The 21,092-nt window shown below is 38.1% G+C and overlaps 1 protein-coding gene across 1 annotated transcript in view; it reads left to right on the forward strand.

The window, feature by feature from the left end:
- Positions 1–21,092, forward strand: part of LOC106882791 (uncharacterized) — a 179,574-nt gene that overhangs the window by 151,297 nt on the left and 7,185 nt on the right. The window contains exons 8-11 of the mRNA XM_089345194.1: positions 1,432–1,468; positions 10,197–10,406; positions 12,212–12,387; positions 17,017–17,156. Of these exons, the coding sequence (XP_089201320.1) occupies positions 1,432–1,468; positions 10,197–10,406; positions 12,212–12,387; positions 17,017–17,156 (563 nt within the window). The remainder of the gene's footprint in view (positions 1–1,431; positions 1,469–10,196; positions 10,407–12,211; positions 12,388–17,016; positions 17,157–21,092) is intronic.

Consider the following 21,092-nt stretch of genomic DNA (forward strand, 5'->3'; position numbering starts at 1 on the left):
CAAGTTCACGAGTGGTTTCCATGCTTTTCGAATGGTCACTTGTCGATTGAGGACGAACCTCATTCAGGGCAGCCATCGAGCTCCCAAATAAATGAAAACATCATGAAAATTCATGAACTGATTTTGGAAGACTGTCACCGAACAATTGACGAACTTGTTGATATGATTGGTGAGTCCTGGAACTCCTGTCAAGGAATTTTGAGCAAGGAATAGCAAATGAAAAGTGTTGCAGCAAAATTTATGCCTCACTTGCTCACAGAAGATCAAAAGCAGTCATGGTTGAATGCATTTGGTGAACTGAAAGAACAAGCTGGAAGTCAATCCGTATCTTTTATCAAAGGTCATCAATAGTGACAAAAGGTGGTGCTACAGAATTTGCAGATGTGGCAGAGGCAAGGAAAAATATGATGGAGGCTTCAAAAAGCAGCACTGCTACAAATAGTGGAAAACATGTCTGGGTCGATGCATTGCTTCAAATGGAGAATACTTTGACGGTGATAATAGTGTTAATATGTAAAAGTAAGCAAAGAAAATATATTGCAAAACTCTGGGTTGTTTTGGGTCCCCACCTTCATCATCATCATCATCATCGTTTATGTATAAATGTAGGATCCAGGGATTGAGGTGTAGGAAGGTGAGCTTCAACCAATCCATAGAAAGTGTAAGAAACAATTTTCAGGAACATAAGGGGTTTATTAGGGTGCAAGGTTGTTGATTCTTTCCTTATCGCATCTTCTCTGTGTTAAAATGAGCCTCGTATTGACAGTGTTAACTTCATTTAATTAAGACACCCTTGGTCTGAAGAGTAACTTGTGATATACACCTTGTTTGGATATTTACCAGTTCCGATGTTCCACTTGCTATGAAACATATGTAGCCCAGATTTTATCTACTCCATTCCTTCACTCATATATATATATATATATATATATATACAAACAATATATGAGTATATGCATATATATGTACATGTATGTACATACCTTCATCTACATGTACATATAGATACATATCTGGGTACATGACATTGCAAAAGAACATGAACAAAATGATAAACAAGGTACAACAAACAAGCAAGCCACATAGAGAATATATCCTATATATATATATATATATATATATATATATATATATATATATATATATATATATATATATATATATATATATATATATATATATATATATATATATATATTGTTGTACTTGGGGATGGTCATATTGCCAGTTTAGCCAATAATATATATATATATATATATATATATATATATATATATATATATATATATATATACACATACACACATGTACAATGTGTATTTGTGTATATGTAATTATTGATGTAATTAGATTATAATGACCTAATTACATTTGTTTTCATTAATCTAATAATAATAATTTTTTTGTCTTTCCTCTTTGTATAACTTTCAGGCAATGCTATGATGTGGTGACTTTGATGCTGTCCCAGGTTAGTTAAATACATATTATATCGTCTCTCTCTAATATTCAATATTAATATCATCAAAATACCAGTGAAATTCTGGGGATAGATTTAATCAACTGTACTGCAGCAACCTTTAAATGGCAGGTCTTGGGTCCGTAAAGAATAATTATGGTGGTGATGACGATGTTGATAGTAGTAGTAGTGGTGACAGTCCAACTGACCACCACTGCTGACAGTACTATCTTTAATGGTCAGACAAAACAAGGTCATTATGAATTCAACCCATATATATCAGATTATATATATCATCAACCACTACACCATATGCCCACAGGTATATGATGTAGTGGTTAAGAGCGCGGGCTACTAACCCCAAGATTCCGAGTTCGATTCCAGGCAGTGACCTGAATAATAATAATAATAACTATAATAATAATAATGATGATGATAACTTCGAAAAATATGTTAGGAATGAGAACCCTATTCGAAATTTCCCCAAGACACCTGATGAAGGCTGGAGGGTAAATCAGCTGAAATATTGTGTTAACAACAAATAAAATGAGGACAAATATCCGTCAAATGTTAATAATGATCATCATCACCTTTTAAGGTCTGTCTGTCATGCTGTGTGTGTGTGTGTGTGTGTGTGTTATATGTGTGTGTGTGTGTTATATGTGTATATTGTTGGTGTCGGCATTTTATCTTGTGTCCAATAATTTATTTGGCTTCTTGGCTGCTTTCTTCCCTCTGTACATATGTATAAATGTGGGTGTATATATATATATATATATATATACACACACACACACACACACCCACACACACACACACACACAGTTATTCTTGCCAGACATATTGCAGACTGAGATTATGCAGCAAAGATAAGTTAAAGGTCCTTGTCCTCAGAAACAAAGCTAAATGAGGGCATGCTGTACTCAGTCCCTATTGCTTCGTTAATCCATTACCATCAATACATAATGAATTAACTTCCCTTGTCCTCTCTCCCTACCCCCCCCCCCCCACACTCACACAAGGAATGCCAAATGAACTGAAGGGCTACTTCTATGACACTCTTCTGCTGTCCACTTCAAAGATAACTGACCATGACCTTCATGGCTGGTGATTTCAATGGATATGTTGGGCAGCACCCAGGTATCTTCCATGGGGTACATGGTGGGACACAGAATTGGTTCCTGAAATGAGGAGGGTGCAGGACTACTGGAGTTCTGAGATGGAAATGACCTAATGACCGCAACACTTGATTCAGGAAGCTAGCCAATCACTTGATAACCTATAAATCTGGGGAACATGCTAGCCAGACTGACTACATTCTCACCAGAAAGCAGGATTCGTGGCTGCTCATAAATGCAAAGGCCTTCAGTGGAGAAGAATGTATCCCACAACATAGATTACTCATTGGGGAGTTTAAGCTACTGGCTTGAAGCATTCCAAGAAGTAAACCAATTTGGAAAAGAAGAGTATGGAAGCTGAAGGATCCTTCAATTAATCAGAGATTTAGTGATGTCCTAAATGAAGTATATAATGAGAAGGAGGATTTAAAGACTTGCAGCATAGATGATAAATGGAAGTTCCAATGGGACAACTTGGTGAGAGCCTTGGGCCAAATTTGTGGCTGGTGCAATGTCCCAGCAAGACCTAGGGTGATGTGGTGGTGGAAAAGCGTAATTGATAGGGACATGAGAGTAAACAAAAGGGCTTGGAAGGACAGGAAGGAGTTATATCAGGCAGTTAGAAAGGAAGCTATGAAGCAGGTATACTTAGCCATGAGTGAAGCAGAAAGGAAGAAGTTTGCCAATGTCTTGCAATGTGAGGACCAGAGACTTAATGTGTTTTGGTTTGTAAGACAGGGTGACAGGGAAAATTGTGATGCTGTTGGAGAGAAATGTGTTCACATGGATGATGGCTCACTTGCAACTGGCCATTAAGAATCACTGCTGAGATGCTTAAAAAATCTGGCAGTGTTGGGTATGGTCTAGGTACCCATATAGTAAATCAGGTTTTACACGAGGGAACCATACCCAGTGACTGGTGTAGCAGCATCATAGTCAACTGCTACAAAGGTAAACGTGATGCGTTGGGCTGAAATAATTACAGAGGTATCAAACTGTTAGATCAGGTAATTAAAGTTACAAAGAGGGTCATAACCCAACTAATTAGGACGTGAGTTAGTCTAGATGAGATGTAGGTTGGTTTTGTACCTGGGAGAAGCACCACTGATGCTATATTTCTGGCAAGGCAGCTGCTGAAGTAGGAAGCCAAAAATAAACCTTTGTACTTGGTTTTTGTTGACATGGAGAAAGCCTTTGACAGGGTCCCCCAATCCCTTATCTGTTGTTCAGTGCAGAAACTAGGGACAGACGAGTGGTTGGTGAGAGCTATGCAAGCCATGTACAGATATGCTGTCAGTAAGGTGAAGCTTGACAACAAGTATAGCGATGAATTCAGGGTACAAGTAGGGGTTCGTCAAGGATCAGTCTTCAGCCCTCTCTTGTTCATCATAGACCTCCAGGCAATAATAGAGGAATTTAAGATGGGCTGCCCCTGGTAGCTCCTCTATACTGATGACCTCATTCTCGCAGCCTAAATATCAAAAGGCCTTAGAGTTAATCTAGCCATAACTAAATTCTTAGTAGGAAAGCAGACAAATCACAGATTCCCTCAGATAGATGGCGCTGCTTGATATGTAGAAAAGGCATATGTAGAAACTTGAAAAGCTATAGACACATACGAGGTGCAACAATATCAGTGGAAAGTTAACTGGGAAAATAGTTTTTGTGTGTGGAAGGTGTCTGTTGTTGCTATTCCTCCTGATCCCCCTCTCTCTGAAGGGGAGTGCTCTCCTCTTAGTAACGGTCTGCGCTTCCTCTCTCTCTCACTGTGTCCACTAAAGAGTTTCAGACCAGTGCTGATATCGAACACTTTGTGTGCCGTGTCAGGACACATGCACTATTCCACAACACTCCACCTTCATCTAATGAAGAAGAACGCTTCACTGACTTGGACTGCCAACCATTCCACTGGATGCCAGCTCCTGGCCAGTTCCAAGCAGTTGATCAATATGTAAGCATCTGCCACTGCGTTGTGGACCAGTTCAACTTTTGCAGACATACCCAACATATTAACATCTTCCCGGCCAAACTCTTGACCCTTCGATGCCTCCAACGCCACACAGATATCATCATCAAACCAGCTGGCAAGGGTGGAGCTGTAGTAGTGTGGAGCACAGTCCTTTACAAGGCTGAAGCTCTCCATCAACCTCAAGACACCTCCTTCTATTGTCGTCTGCCCTTCAACCTCCACACTTAACTATCAACAGCCTGTGTCCTCCACTGTTCATGACCTCATTACCTCCTCCCGTCTCCCTTCCACTACCTCCAGCCTCATTGTCCCTACTCCCCTCCCCCACTATTTACTTCCTTCCTTAAATTCACAAGGCCAATGAATCCTGGCCACCCCATCGTCTCTGCCTGCAACTGCCCCACGGAAATGATCTTCAGATACCTCAACCGTGTCCGCCCCTCACCCATCCACGACACCAATCATGCTCTCCGTTTCTTTCTCCTTCCTTTCTGGCCCCTTTCAAATTCTGCTCATTCTTGACATTAAAAGGTTGTATACAGTGATCTCACACAACGAAGGACTTCTTGCCCTTATACACTTCCTTGACCTTCAGCCTGACCCTCATCCTGACACCTCTACACTTCTTTTCAGTCAATAGAAGATGTGTACATCTTTCTCGGATGAAATCTGAATTTAACTACGGCTTCATTGTTGAATGGTTTTATCATGACCACCTTAACGGTTTGTTAGGAGGAAACATTATTGGTTTCTATTTTATATAATAGTATTCCACGTTTTAGGGCTTAAATTGCTTTATATATCCTTTTTTTCTTACTTGGTCCTTAAATCTCTTTCTAGATTTTATTATTTTATCATTTAATGTACAAAATATAGTAATATATATATTTTGCTAAATTTGGATATACAATTTTCCCCCACTGTACCCTTATTGCCCCCTTAGACTTCATTGTGACCTCCTTTGTTTTCCTTTTTAGACCCCTTTTGACTAATAATAATGAAATAGTTTATGTCACCCCTACCATTCCGCAATCTGATCAGATACCATTGTCTTACTGGCATCTGAGTTTCTTTATGTCATCATAGCGATTTTATAGTGCCAGTAAAATTGGTGTAAGGAAGAATATATGGCATAATTAATTTATCAATAACAACAGGAACTTAACTGTCAATTTCCAGTGGCTTTAATTCTAAGTGGATCTTTGATTGTGGTAAGGAGATAGATAAATGTATCTATATTATCAGTTCTTGGCCCCTTTGTTACTCTTTTCTGCCATTCCAAGTTATAATAGGAGTATTTTCTCCTTCAGTTCAGTCTGCTACAACAATAACAGCAAGCACATAATTTCTTTATTCTTTAGTTTTGATGCAAAATTTGCTAAAAAATTATAATGGCGTATCCTGTACGTTGGAAACCTATTTCATGTGATGCTCTGAGGATTGGCAATGTATTTAGAATTGATGTAATGCTTGATCGATTGAATGGAGCTGCCTGAAATGGCCGTAAGGCATTAATACCTGGACATACTTGTTACTTCTTTAAGTTTTATTCACTTTACTTCGAGCTGTGAGAATGCCTTAAGTTGAGGCACCAGACTGACTTGGTGCCTCAACTTAAGTACCTAATTCAACTGAATATATATATATATGTGTGTGTGTGTGTATAAATTACATGTAACAGACATTTGACTGAGGTCGTGCTGGGGCATCGCCTTGAAGAACCTTTTGTCAAATGAATTGACCCCCAAAACTCTTTTTAAGCCTGGAACTTATTCTGTCTGTCTCTTTGCCAAAGCACTAAGTTATGAGGATGTAAACACACCAACACCAGTTATCACATGGTGTTAGGGGACAGACACAAAAACACACAGTCACATGCGTATACATCAGGAGCTTTTTTCAGTTTCCATCTAACAAATCCATTCACAAAACTTAAAAAACAGCTGCCCAAGTAAGACTGAACCCGGAACCATGTGTTTGGGAAGTAAGCTTGTTACCACATGTGCCTATATATATATATATGTGTGTGTGTGTGTGTGTGTATAGTCTGATCAATAAGTTTCTGGGCTGTTGCCATAGTAACGAAGTTAAAGCACACTAAGTTAAACTACTTGTGTGTGTGGGTGGGTGTGTACTCACACACACATACACACATCCAGTGTTAAAGAAACTTATCACCCACCAAATACTGCAAATTACAGGGGCTTAATTCGAAGACTACCTTACAAGAATAGAAGAAGTTTTAACCAAACTAGAACACATTTGTGCACTTCTTGTGGAAGACTTCAACCTGGCCAAAGTCCTGAAGCCCTTTTCCTCTCAGAAAGGATGTGATGTTAGAAAAAGTGGGATCCCTACTCAACTTGAACAAGTTACACTTGGAGGAAATAATATTCCAACCACCTGACACTAGTCTCGGATCGCAACATAATAGAGCTGATCATGTATGGACCAAAGGAACCCACAGACATGCAGTCTATGAAAAGCACCTTAAATCTATCCAAAAAGCAGACTGGAAATCAGTTGAGAAAGAAATCATCAAACAGGATTGACCCCAATGTCTCTCTACACTTGACACTGAGATGAAATTCAAAGAATCCATGTCCGTAATGCAAGCCATATGCTAGAAGTTTGTCCCAGACAGAAAGGCCATTGCACTTTAGAACAAGGGAGCGATAAGTTCTTATGAGATGGTGTACAAAGACTGCAAACTGCTTCAACAGAGAACTCAATGCCAGTGAGAGAGAGAAGGAATATGAGAGTGCAAAAGAGAAAGCGAGAGAGAGAGGTGTGTGCCAGGGAATACCCTGAAGTTGTGGAGATCAGAATACAAATGGTATCATGGAGTATTGCCAAGGGTGCATGAGTAGGGAGTTGATATGAATGCAGAGTTTGTGAGGAATGCAGTGATTGGTGAAACCTGGGTATATAGGGGAGGGGAGACGATAGGATAACAATGATGCAGTGGGCAGGGTAGTGAAGGCAGGATTGGGCTGCTGGAGTGAGAAGGAAGAGATAAGCATAGTGCTGCAGGTAAAAGAAGGAATATGAAGAAGAGAAGAGGAACTGCAGTTTGGGTTAAGCTGTGTCAAACGTTGGTATTGTTACATGAGAGTGGAACACACAGCACTTCCAGAACTCAGGTTTGCTGAAGTGGATAGGTTGTCTCAAGAACCTTGTGTCGCCAGGCATCTTGATCCATTGTCAACTCCCCTCTTTGAAGCCGAACATCCTGAGATTGATCCTAACTACTTCATCCGTTGTTTTCTTGGGGTCTTCCTCTTCCCCAGGTGCCATCCACTTTAAGAAGTCAGCACTTCCTTATACAGCTATCTTCATTCATATGCATTACATGTCTAAACCACCATAGTCTTCTCTCTAGCATGTTGTATCTGATTCCTCTTGTGCTCACATGTTCTCTCAACACATTTGTTCTTTGTGGTGCATGCAAACTGACGTTGCATATCCATGGAACATACTAGCTTCATTCCTTTCTAGTCCTCACATGTCTTCAGCATTCAAAGCTCATGTCTCACTATGATGGTGTTTGGCCATTTTTTACACAAGCCTCATACAATCTTCCTTTAACTCTGAGAGAGAGTCTTTTTGTGGCCAAAAGAGGTAGTAGCTCCCTGAACCTTCTTCATCCTATTCATATTCTAAGAACTTCATACTCACCACACACACACACATAAAGACATGCCCAATTTTAAAATCTTGGTAGGACCTCATTCCATCTGTCAACAAGCTTATAGATGCTGCACTAGTAAGATTCTTTAGGTTTTGATGTAAAGTTCAATACCGATTCACTTGCAGCCCCTTCCCTCAATGTCAGCCTAATCCCATTTAAATGATTCTGTAATCCCCTAAACATGTGATAATCAGAAGGTGCAAGGTCAGGAGAATATGGAGGATGAAGCAATTTCTCCCATTGGAGCACTTCTAAGAGATCTTTACTCAATTGTACAGTTGTGGGTGTGTTTTATTGTGATGCAGAACGACCCCATTTCTATTGACTAAGGACAGGAGAATTTTGTCCAAAACCGCTTTCAATCAACAAAGTGGATTGCAATAGAGATTGGCATTGTTTGTTTGATTATTGTATAACAGTTTGCAATGGATAATGCCTTGAATATCCCAAGTTACACTCAACATGTTCTTTGGCCAAAGTTGTCCTCTTTGTTGCTGAGGAGGTCTGCTTCCATGAAGGATCCATTGCTGACGGCATAAAGGATCCAATGCTCATCAGCTCACCCAAAAATGGTATCTGTTGTTGTTGTTGTTGTTGTGTAAGCTGTGATTCACAACATGTGTAATTTATTGTTGCTGATTCTCTGGAGACAGTTTATGTGGGACCCATTTTCCAGCTAATGAAACCGTTCCAATTCTTTTCAGTTCATGTAGGATAGTCATGTGGCTTACCTTAAATTTCTTGGCGAGTTCTTTAACACTAGTGACAGGGTTTGATGTAATAACAGCATCCAGCCCATGGGAATCGAGAGCTTTGGACGGCCCTTCTTTGGCTCGTCATCTAAGCTGAATTTCCCACTTGAGATATGGAAAAACCACCTTCTGCTACTTCTTTCACTCACTACATCATCTCCTGAAGTGCTTTGAATTGACTTTGCTGTTACACTTCCATTGACACCTTTATGAAACTCGTAGAGTAAAGCATATTCCTTAGTTGGGACGAATATTGGAGGGTGAATATCAAAGAAGATTGTGGACAATAGTTTTTTAACTCGAACAAAAATATAAACTACTCGTTGTTTCATTCCATGAGGGATAACAAAAGGCAATAATTCAATGAATGTCGTCTAAAATTTCATCTAGACAATAGGACAAGACTTTTGTTTGAATCTCATACATACGCACATGCATGCACTCATGCACACACACACACACACACATGAAGAGAGAGACAGGGATCGAAGTATCTTTTCTTATGTCCCCCCCTTTGTAGCAGACATATGTATATGTACACTGTTGTCATAATAATATTCATGGCAAACAGGTGACAGTCTATTGTGGTCCTTGGAAACGTGATTGCCATTAAGAACTATGAGAGAGTCAATGTAAAATGTATCATATGGGTATATATATATATATATATATATATATATATATATATATATATATCTACAATAGCAGTTTTGATTGTTATATGAATATGTGTATATATATATATATATATATATATATATATTTTACATCCATAAAGTTAATATATGTATGCATGTATATGTACAGTGATGTAAGGATGTGGACACTAACCAACTCCCCTGTTTTATGAACCCCTTATTAACATAGCAACATCAAAGGCTTACATTAAGTATATAATTCTTCTTTACTAGTTTTGATCTGCTAATTATATGTTCACTCTTGTTCTACTCCCCTGAAACGTACTATAATTTGATATAAATATAGATTAGGCTGAAACAGTCTATTTATGACATCTTAATAGATTTCTCATGTCCCTAACACATATCCGTAGCAAGTTTTGGAGGGACCATACAAAAGGTTGACTACACTAACAAACATCAAATGTACATGATCAGGTTGGTCGAGTACCCAGTACAAGACAGCAATGACACATTGATATCCACCCTAATTTTCATGTACATTTTCAATTTCTAATTTTACTTCCACAAAGGATTCAGTGAAACTGGATATTGAGAACCATAAGAAAAGGACACCATTACTGGAAGCCGTCTCCAAGGCCCACTTCGGAATAATCCATAAATTGATTACACATGGAGCAAACATACATGCTGTCGACAATGATGGCAATAATTGTTTGCACCTTGCTGTAAGGGAGGAGATGTTTCATTCTGAGATGGAACACATTCACATTTTAGATGAGGTAAGTTTTTAAAATTGTTTGTGAATGTGTGTGTGTGTGGTTGGCATTAGGAAAGGCATCCAACCGTAGAAACCATATCAAAGCTGGCAGTTGGTGCCTGAGCAGCTCTGCAGTTGGCCAGCTCTTGCTGAATGATTGAACCCACGCCAGCATGGAAAATGGACATTAAATGATGAGGAGGAGGATGAGTGCTACAAGTGTGAGCTTGTATGTGTGTTAGATAAAGAGAGAAAAATAGAGAAACAGGCAGACATTGCTTGCCATGTCTACTCACTCCCATCCACCTCTCTTCCATTAGTACTAAGTAATCCAGTCTCTCCAGATAACCGTAGTTATATTATGTAACTAACTCTATTTCATCGCCTTTCACCCTCAAAGGTACGCTCTCTCCACTGTAAAGAAGGTAACCCATCTTGTTGGCTATATAACACAGCCATCCAGTGTGAAGGAAAGGTGACCAATGACAAAGAGGAGATATTCCCAAATAACAATGAAACGGGGAGGAGGAGAAGTCTGTGTGACGTGATAGACGATAACCTTTATAATGCTGGTGCCATGATAAATGCATTCAGACCATTCCATGAAGAATTCTTCCTGGAACAGCTCTCTATCAAACTTCTTGCACATGACGTATATCCACTGATTTTCTGTAGACATGTCATCACAATGTTGAATGTTAGAACACTAGAGAATGGATACAATGAAGAAAGGCCTTAGTGTGTTTTCCTATATGTAGGTTGTGTATGTTCAACCATATATTTATCTGCCTCTCTCTCTCTTTCTGTATATATATATATATATATATATATATATATATATATATATATATATAAACAAATGCATCAACATCTATCCATCGGTAGATCTGATGGTATATATTGTTTACTGTTGCAGAGTTCAACTGATTCTTTGATTGCCATATAAATAAAGGTCACCACTGATGTGTGACTATATTTCAGACATTTGATGATCATATGTAAATTGTAAGTAATGTCTACTTTGGTGAGAAGAAGCCACTCTTGCAGTCAGCTACCCACCCAACTGGAATTGTCTTTCAGACTAACAGTTTCAGCAGTTTATTAACTATAATGTGTTGGTGTGCTGCCTCAACTGTGATATCAATTCTTACTTCCTTTACTTCACCTTCATTATCCAAAGATGTTTCTTTATTAATTATGGAAACATTGTTGTTATTTTTGGATATGTCTGTGTGGTGTGGTTGGTTTTGTTGTGTCTGTTCTAAGTGTTCTTAGTTCTCATATAACTTGTTTGTTGTCATGTTGTTGTGTTATATTTATATATACAATACTCCTCCGTATTTCTTGTGTGATGGCCAGTTATGGATTCACCAAGCTAGTTATATAGACAGGTTGTTGTTAGTTTGTTGTGTTAAATTATTTGGGATGTTTCTTCCATTATATTCCATATATTTGACTTGATGCTATGATTTGCTTTTGAATTGTTTTTTATTGAATATCTTGTCATATTTGTGATTGGCAAATGATTATTTACACATTAATTACCAATGAACTTGATGTTAATCAATAATGTTTGTTCTGTTTAATATAATGACCATATATCATATATTTAAAACATGTCATAATGTTGAAAACAGACTAAAAACAAGTGAAAATGGGAAATGGATTCAATTAGAGATGATGTAGGAAATGAATATTGTGTAATCAGTTGAAGCGCTGGAGACGCAAACTCTTTGTAAATGTAGTTGAACTGTTGTGTAATTTGGGTTTCTACAAAGTATATTGGTGTAATATTGTAATCATCATTTTATACTTTGTCATTTGTAGTACTGTGCTAAGCTTGAGTTGACGATCGAAGAGAGACTTTCTGGTGTAGGAGTTGCTAGCTATCTAGCCCACCAGGGAGCAAACTTTTACTGGAGAAACAATAAGAATATAGCTCCATTGGACCTCGTTGGGAATGCAGATTTGGAAGGAAAATTAAAAGTATTATTCCCACCACAGTAAATATTCATTGGCAGTGACAGTATATTTTCTATTTTGTATATAATCATGTTTATGTTTGTTTAATTTTAATTCTACCAATACATTATACTGCTACAGTGTCTTGATCAAAGGCCACACAACAGTAGTATGAAGAACAATAAACAAAATGCAGTTGTTAAGTGATCCCATGAAGAGCACTATTTTGGTTGGCAGTTGTACCTCACTGTCTACCACCCATCTACCTTTCTTAGTTCCCTATTCTAAAGATTTGTGACCAATAGGAAAATGTAGAACTAAACAATAAAATGAATGAACACATTTTGAAATTGTTACATAAAAACAACTGGAATTTATCTGTCTACCAACATGTTCTCTCTCTTCTCTGTTCCAATCAATTCATTATTATGAAAGGTTTTGTAATAAACTACACACCCTAACAGTGTGTGTATATATCATCATCATCATCATTGCTTAACGTCCGTTTCCATCCTGGCACGAGTTGGCTGGTTTGAAGGGAGCCTGCCAGAAGTCTACACCAAACGTCTGTCTGTGTTGGCGTGCCTAGCAGAGTGGGCTGAGTGACACCAGCACAGGCAAGGCCAGTTTCGGTAGAACACTGACACACAACTTCACAGAACAAAATTGCCAGGAAGCATAAATCATTCTGGTAACACATATACCATTCTTAGTCTTTTAGGCCTCTTAGTCACATTAGACTCCTGTATTTTATTAGTTTTAGCTGTTACTTTGCTATACATTTGTTAGCTGCTGATGAACAAGACACATTATTCTCTATGAGAATATGCATAACTTTCTTTGTCTGTTGAAATTCAGATATTGTCTTTAGATGTTGATTTCTGAACTGTATAAATATAGCTCTGTTTTATCCGATAGACAAGCATTGGGTGGACTCCTTTATTAGCAAATAATCTTTTATGCAAGTATTGTAATAACATAATGTATACAGAGTTCAGGTGTACTACAACTTACTGGAAAAGGGTAAAAGAGGGGATGGAAAGCAGTGTTTAGTCAAGTAAAGAAAGACAGCTATGAAAGCTAGGAGTACATGCACGATACATAGAATAAAAGAGGGGCAGTAAAAGAGGCATAAAAAGGCACATCAGGAGTATAGTGGTCTATGTAGCTAAATAGTTGAATGATCTCCCTTTCAAGAAAAAATATAGAGTAATCTCCCTTCACTAAGTTTCTCACGGCATCTGTGTCATAAGATGCAATTCTTAATTATTCAAGTAGCTTGGCGTTTCTCTTGGAAGTTTCTAGAATGTCTAGCATTCCATTAATAAAAGCAGCTTGCTAACCCTGCTCTTTGCTTCTTAGTCAATTTGACTTAAAGCCATTCATGTCATTGCTATGTCCATCTGTTTCTCTATGCCACATGACTGAAAACCACCGCTTAGCTATTATTTCTATATTTCCTATCTCTGCACTTCCTTGCATAGATTACTTCATTTAACTAGATGCTGCACATTAATTCTATGTATCATCATCGACCAGTAAATAAAATATATTTTTATGTAGTAAATATATAGGTCTTGAATTTATTCTTCATCTCCGTATGAACTCTTGTAAATAACATACACGCAACCACATCAACACCTTGTACTCACTATATATTCTCACCACAGGAGTAATGTTGGTGAATTTCGGTAAGAAAAGAATATTTTGAAACGATGCAGTATCCTGACAGCTAACAGCTGACTCAGGTAGTTTGTTGTGTGCTTAAATAATTCTGAATGAGATAAAGTATTTTGAAAAATCATGGCTGCTGCACTGTTTTTTATTTTAATTTTATAAGAATGTCTGATGGTGGCAGAGATTTTGAATTCAAAAATGTTGCCAAGGTTGTTGTTGGCAAGATGGTGGATAAACTTTTGGGATTATACCAGATTAGCTGCTAGACATCAAAACTTTAGTGTGCTGATACCCAGCGAAATAATACATTCAATATATGGCGACTAACAGAGAGTATTTGCCTGGTTGTTGATCAGATTGAAGGAAAGGTATATAGCATATAATAACATGCTTCAAGACAAAGAGAAGCAATCTATTCAAGATATGGTAACTAACTGATAGCATTTGCGTTCTTGTTCTTCTCTGAATAGATATTCTGGACAAGATGGGGATTCCAGATTGGAAATGTAAACTGTAAGTGTAGATGTATGACAGCCATGTATAACTTTAAACTGATAACTTGACAAATTGACAGGCAGAGAGGTTTTACTGAACAATGCTAAGATACCTTTGGCATTTCTGATGATTTTTAGAAAAATTGTTCACGTATTACAGATCATTGTTGACATTAATGTTAAGGTCACGTTCACCTGCAGACGTTTGAGGTTTGGTGTTGTAGAGAGACTTGGTAAATTTTGGAATTTTCATTCCGAAGTATATAGTGGTGCACCTGTCTATAGCCAGCTTGAGTTTCCAATCAGCAGTCCATTACTGCATTGTATTCCAGTCAGATTGAAGGAAAGATCTATAGCAGATTGTTGGCATGTATTTAGCTGATACATACAAGGAGCAACAGAAAACCAAGAGCAGTTCCTTGTAGATTTTCTGTATTGGGTGCAGAATGTTAGCTTAGTATTGTAACTTTGCCTTTTCAACTGAGAATGTAAGTATTTTAAGCAGTTATAAAATTTAGTCCTCACACCCATTCCAGACAGTTGTGGTGTAATTGATGGGTGTGGCATGGAATTAAAGACTTTGGTGAAGTTGATATAGATAATATCCATCCATGAACCACCATATGTGAAGAAATTCAATGCAGCTATAGTTAGGGATAAATCCAAATGGTTGGAGTTGAATAAGCTTATGAGGGTTCCAGATGTTTCAGAATGTCTTCCTGTAGATCCATTAATTCTGTGAGACTGACTGGAAGGTAATCAACAGGTGATGTCTGGGAACCCCCTTTTGAACGGGGAATAATACTGGCAACTTTCCCTTAAACTGGGCTAAGCTGAACTAGAAGAGGACAAAAAGCTGGTGCAGTAGAAAAAGGATGCACTCGTTGAGAAGCAGAGGAATAACACCACCAAGACAAGAGGATGCATAATTGCACATATGCTTCAATTAGCATTGCAATCTTGCAGAAGTAAATTCCACAGGTTTTATGGAATTTGATCGCAGTAGCAGTGGAAATGGTACAATTGTCACCCCTTTAATATGGCAGGGTACCATGTTGCACCTTCTTCTTTTATCCTCTGTTCTTTTATCACGTCCAGCATCTCATCAATATTTCCTGGCAGTCTCTCACATATTAAGGCTTCTAAAACATGTGTATGGTACCGACACTTATTCATGAATTAAGGATGGATGTGCTGAAGGTTAGTCTTGACATCTCCAGAATTATAAAGTTGAAGCCAGTCAGGGAACTATACCTCAGTACAATAGGAGTTCCAGTCAGCATTGTTCCAGGAAAACGAAGCAGTCTGGAGGTTATGGTGGCTTTTCTTTCTATCCATTAGACACATCTTTGCAGGATTGGAGTATGACCAGAGTCACCTAAGTGTTCCTCAGTATTGAGGCTGATAATTTCAGGAGCAGTGGTAAATAGCAGAGATGACTACTTGGGATTAGTTTGAATATAACATTGAATGAAGGAAATCAGTTGCATTTTGTGGCCAGTGAAAGATTTCCTAATCAATATTGGGTAATTGAAATCACGAGTATGAAAACATAGGTGACTGTTTTCATAGATTCAGCTCTAAAACGTTTCAAGGATGGTAAATGTTGTGCTTTTATGTGACTGGTTTAAATCTTCACAAGCAATTTCTGAGAAGCTTGAGCAAGCATAGACCATCGCACCACCTCCATGGTAATGAAAGAGGTCTTTGTGAAACAAAATGTAGCCAGCCATGCTAAAAACACCATTGCACAGTAAAGAATGTGTCCAGGTTTAACAAATGAGATTGGAATCAGTACTTTTAACTTAAGAATCAAAAATAGTGAATTTTATTGCATAAACTGTTGGTTTTTTAAACAATAATTTGTATCTCGATTTATATCTGTCATGGTTCATGGAAGAGGATGTATCGTTCTTGTTTAGTTTCCTGGGTCTTTTCCAGTGTTACCCATTGTTAGTTCGATATCCTCAGACCAGTTTGCATCCCTTTTTCATCTGGTATTGAGTCATGATTTAAAGGACCCACAATATGTAATTTCAGGTGTGTATCAGGTGGTAAATGACAAAGAGCTCAATTTATCACACCTGTCCTTATAAGAGGCTAAACAGTATGCACATAGCTCAGTAGGTGAATCTAATGAGTTTGGGTTTTGATCCAATCAACTGAGGCAAAGAAAATTGTTTTGGAGGAACACATTTGAAGTTGACAAGGTGTCAGAAAATGTTTGTAGATCAATGAACATGGACTCAGCTATAACTAGGGGTAGGTTTGTATGCAAGGCAAACCTAGATTGAAGTGTTTTGCTAAAGAACTTTACACATTGCCTTGTCCAGGAACCGAAACCACAGTTTTACTTTAAGAATCCAACAGCCTAACCTCTAAGCCATGCACCTCACTCTGGTGTCTCATAATATCCTATATCGTAAACATAAAACAAACATATAATATTTGTTAGAAATGAATGTTATAGGTGATATGTGTTTTTATATTTGTCCACAGATGTATGCTTTGTGAAGAGAATGAAGCCAACGTGGAGTTACAACCCTGTGGACATACTGTGGTATGCGAAGATTGTGGCAAAATTCAACTTCAAAGATGCCCCGAGTGTAAAACATGTATAGAGAGCAAAAGCAGAGTTGGTAAGAGTATTATCTGATGATTTGTCTGTTTGTCACATGACTTTATGGTATGGAATAATGTTGTGTCAACCCAAATCTGTCATAATCTGACAGACATATGATAAAAGATGTCCCAGGTGTCTTTTCTCTTTGGTAGTATATCCATGACTACACCCACTGAATATTGTCTTTATTCAAGTTGGAAACTTGTCACACATCAAAAGAGTACTGTCTGCAACATAAGACTAATGCATTTTACTGAATCATAAACGAAATATCAATGCATCTCCATGGTCCCAGCAGTAAATATCAACTTTTTACATTTGTCAGCTTTTATATGAGGTTAATGATTTATAAGTATCTTGGGAAACTGATAATTAAGGACAACAGTACTTCCTACAACATCAGAGTCAGCTTTGTAATGTAAGAATTTCAATGACAAAATCTCAACTGAGAGTTTAAGGGTCTGACTCTTAGCCAGTCTCACTGTTAATTCAGTTGTTTTGGAATGTTGGTAAAATGTAGAAATTACAACATATTCTGCAAAGTTGTCCTCTTTAAGATTTTATCATCTTAAAGTTTTCAGCTGGAGTCGCTTGATCTAACCCATCTCTCATTGGGTTGTGTACCCAGATTGTCTCAAGTTACAATATATACATCATTTCGTCATTGTCATCTCTATTTAACATCCGTATTCCATGCTGGTATGGGTTGGACGGTTCAACATGGAGCTGGCCAGATTTCAATTGTCTGTTGTGGCATGGTTTCTACTGCTGGATGCCCTTCCTAACACCAACCACTTTACAAAGTGTGCTGGGTGCTTTTTACCTGTACAGGTGTGTTTAGGCAGCACAGAAATGGGTGAATTTTATGTGGCACTGGTACCTGCAAAAGACAAGACTGTATGTTTGAACACAGAGATTTTACTTTGCTTGATGTTTTATTTCGAATACAGCAAATTGCCACATCTCCCGATTCCATGTCATTTCCTCACTAAGGCACAGCATCTGAAGATCCTTTCTCACCATCCTGTGTCTTACAGGGTCTATCCTTTCCACAGGTCCCCTTCACAATTAAAGCCTGGCACTTCTTTATGCAGCTGTCCTCATTCATACGCATCACATGACCCAGCCAGCACAGTCTTCTCTCTTGCACACAACATTCGATGCTTCTTATACCCAGTTTTCCTCTTAAACCATTTGCAGTGTCGTGCATGTGCACTGAAATTACCCATTCAGCAGACCATGTTAGCTTCATTTCTTTCAAATCTTTACAAGTTCTCTGTAGCAAAAGCCCATGTTTCACTGCCATGTATCATAGTTGTACGTACACAGCCATCATACAATCTGCCTTTCACTCTGAGGGAGAGGCCCTTAGTTGCAAACAAAGGCAGAAGTTATCTGAACTTTGCCAAGCCAGTTCTCATTGTAGCAACTACACTTTCAGAACTTCCTCTACCAATGTAAACTTGGGTATGCTAAGTAACAGAAGCTATCTACTACTTCTAATGATCTCCCCAAACATTTGAGGGAGTCTATTGTCTGTGCATTTTTATTGCTCATTTTACCCACATATTTGCCTCACACAAAGATCATTTTCTCTGTTAACCTTCCTGCGATAGCACACACCTCTTATGTGTACAAAACCTGCACTGGGTACATCGTATGGAGTTTCTACCACCACCCTTCTTACATATCAAGCAGGTTGCATATTCTTTAGTCAGAATATGTATAACTGTTTGTTAGTTTCAATATCTGGAGATCATTTCTACCCATTTCAACCCCGTCTTTCTGAGGTTCTCTCTACATTTAGCACCTCTGTCCTCTCATTCACATACATCTCATGTTCTTACCAGCATAATCTTCTCTCTTGCACATCTGATGCCTCTTGTACCCAATGTTTCTCTTAACACATTCAGACTTTGTTGTACCTGTAATGGATCCAAGCCAGATTTTATTCTATCAGCTATGTCCTCACACTTGCTGCTAAATAAGTTTTCACCCTATTGAGAGCCTCCACATTGATAGAGGGGACATCACAGAAAGGGTTGGACACTTTAGTTGGATGCATTGATGACGTTTGATAGCAATATGCTAAATTCCTGAGAACCAGTTTTTTGTACCATTTCAGATATTTTACTTTTACAATAATATGTAGATGTACATTTATATGTAGTGATTGAGGTTTTGTGCAATGGTACAGTGTTTTAGGACACCTGTTATCATTGTCTGTTTGGGATTAATCATTGCTCATCTGGAAAGAAAGCTGCTTTATTAAGGAGGATGAATGACATTGAAAGGTCTTCAAATATTTCCTGAATCAGATAACATTCTGCTGAACAGTGATGTGGGGGAGTTAGAATTAACGATTATCAGCAGCAACGTTTAACAAAGAGAGCAGGTGTATGTTTTGGAATTAAGTAAAAGAGGAGATGGATGCTGGTTCGTGAAGTCTAGAGATGAGAGAAGAATGACTTGTCAGAGATTTGACACAAATATTTGAAAGGAAAGTTTAAATTAATGGACAAAAGGTGTTATCAAATGATAATTAAATAAGATAATTGGAACGTTGTTAGATTATGTAGGATATCTTACTAAAGAGAGGGTTAGTCTATTTGGTTGTGGACCTAAACATGGTAGCTATCTTTCTCTCTTTGTTTAAGATAGATAGTGGCTGCACGATACAATACAACAAATGATATTCTCTTCATAGTTTATCTGATTTCCATGCCCCCATGGATTGGGTGGATGGTCACTGTCCAAGTCAGTTCTTATTTAGAGTTACTGTCCACCATGATTGGTTGAGGAACACTTAAACGTTTTAGCTTTTCTATGGTGGTATGCCCTTCCCAACACCAACCACTTTCTAAATGGCCCTGTATAAATATCATTGTGGCACAGGTTCTAGAAAGATTGTCATCTCCTCCAAGAGATTAAACGTTCCTCTCAAACTTATTGTACCACTGTAGAAAGTATAAAGATGTTCTGTCGGAAACCCTAATGGTCAACAGTTGACCATTGATGGTAGGAATGTCTCACAATTATAAAATGCAAATTATTTATGAAAAATAAGACATTTCACTGTAGAGTTAATATTGTCTTTTGGGAAGGTGGCAAAGTGGCAGAAACATCAGAATGCCAGGTGAAATGCTTAGCGGTATTTCGTCTGTCTTTACATTCTAAGTTCAAATTCCACCAAGGTTGATTTTGCCTTTCGTCCTTTTGGGGTCAGTAAATTGAGTACCAGTTGTGTACTAGGGTTGACTGGCCCCCTCCCCCAAAATTTCAGGCCTTGTGTAGAAAAGAATATTGTCCTTTGGAATAGGGAACCAAAAGGATTTTGTTGTTAAAAGGTAATCAGGTGATTTAATGACAAAGTGTTTGTTTTGCATTTTTAGTAAGATTACTGATTGATTATTGTTGTTGGCTCTTTTGTTTAACCAGATGTGATGGTGAAAATTGTTCCAATTGTGAACACCCTGGTTGTTTCACTGTCCTTTCATCCACTCTTCAACCATTACATCCATTGAATATTGCCTTTATTCAAGTAGAAGACTTTGCTTTGCTGCTCAGACAAACTCTCTCTCTCTCTCTCTCTCTCTCTCTCTCTCTCTCTATCTATCTATCTATCTCTCTTTCTCGCTTGCTTTCAAGAAGAATGCTCTCTGCAAGTTTCAGTACAATCATCCTCATCCTTTATCATCTGCTCTCTATGCTCCCATGTACTGGATGGGTGGTCACTGTCCAAGCCATTTCTTATTAACAGTGAACTATCCATATTGATTGCTTAAGGATTACATCTCACTTAAACATTCCAGCCTTTTTATGGTGGTATGCTCTTCTTATCACCAACCACTTTATAAAGGTCCTGGATGCATTTCATTGTGACACAAGAACTACAAGAGATTACCATGTCCTCGGCAAGATTCAACCTCCCTCTCAAACTTACGGTGTCAAC

The sequence above is a fragment of the Octopus bimaculoides genome, chromosome 29, assembly GCF_046866305.1.
Source record: "Octopus bimaculoides isolate indiv1 chromosome 29, ASM4686630v1, whole genome shotgun sequence".
Taxonomy (NCBI): Eukaryota; Metazoa; Mollusca; class Cephalopoda; order Octopoda; family Octopodidae; genus Octopus; species Octopus bimaculoides.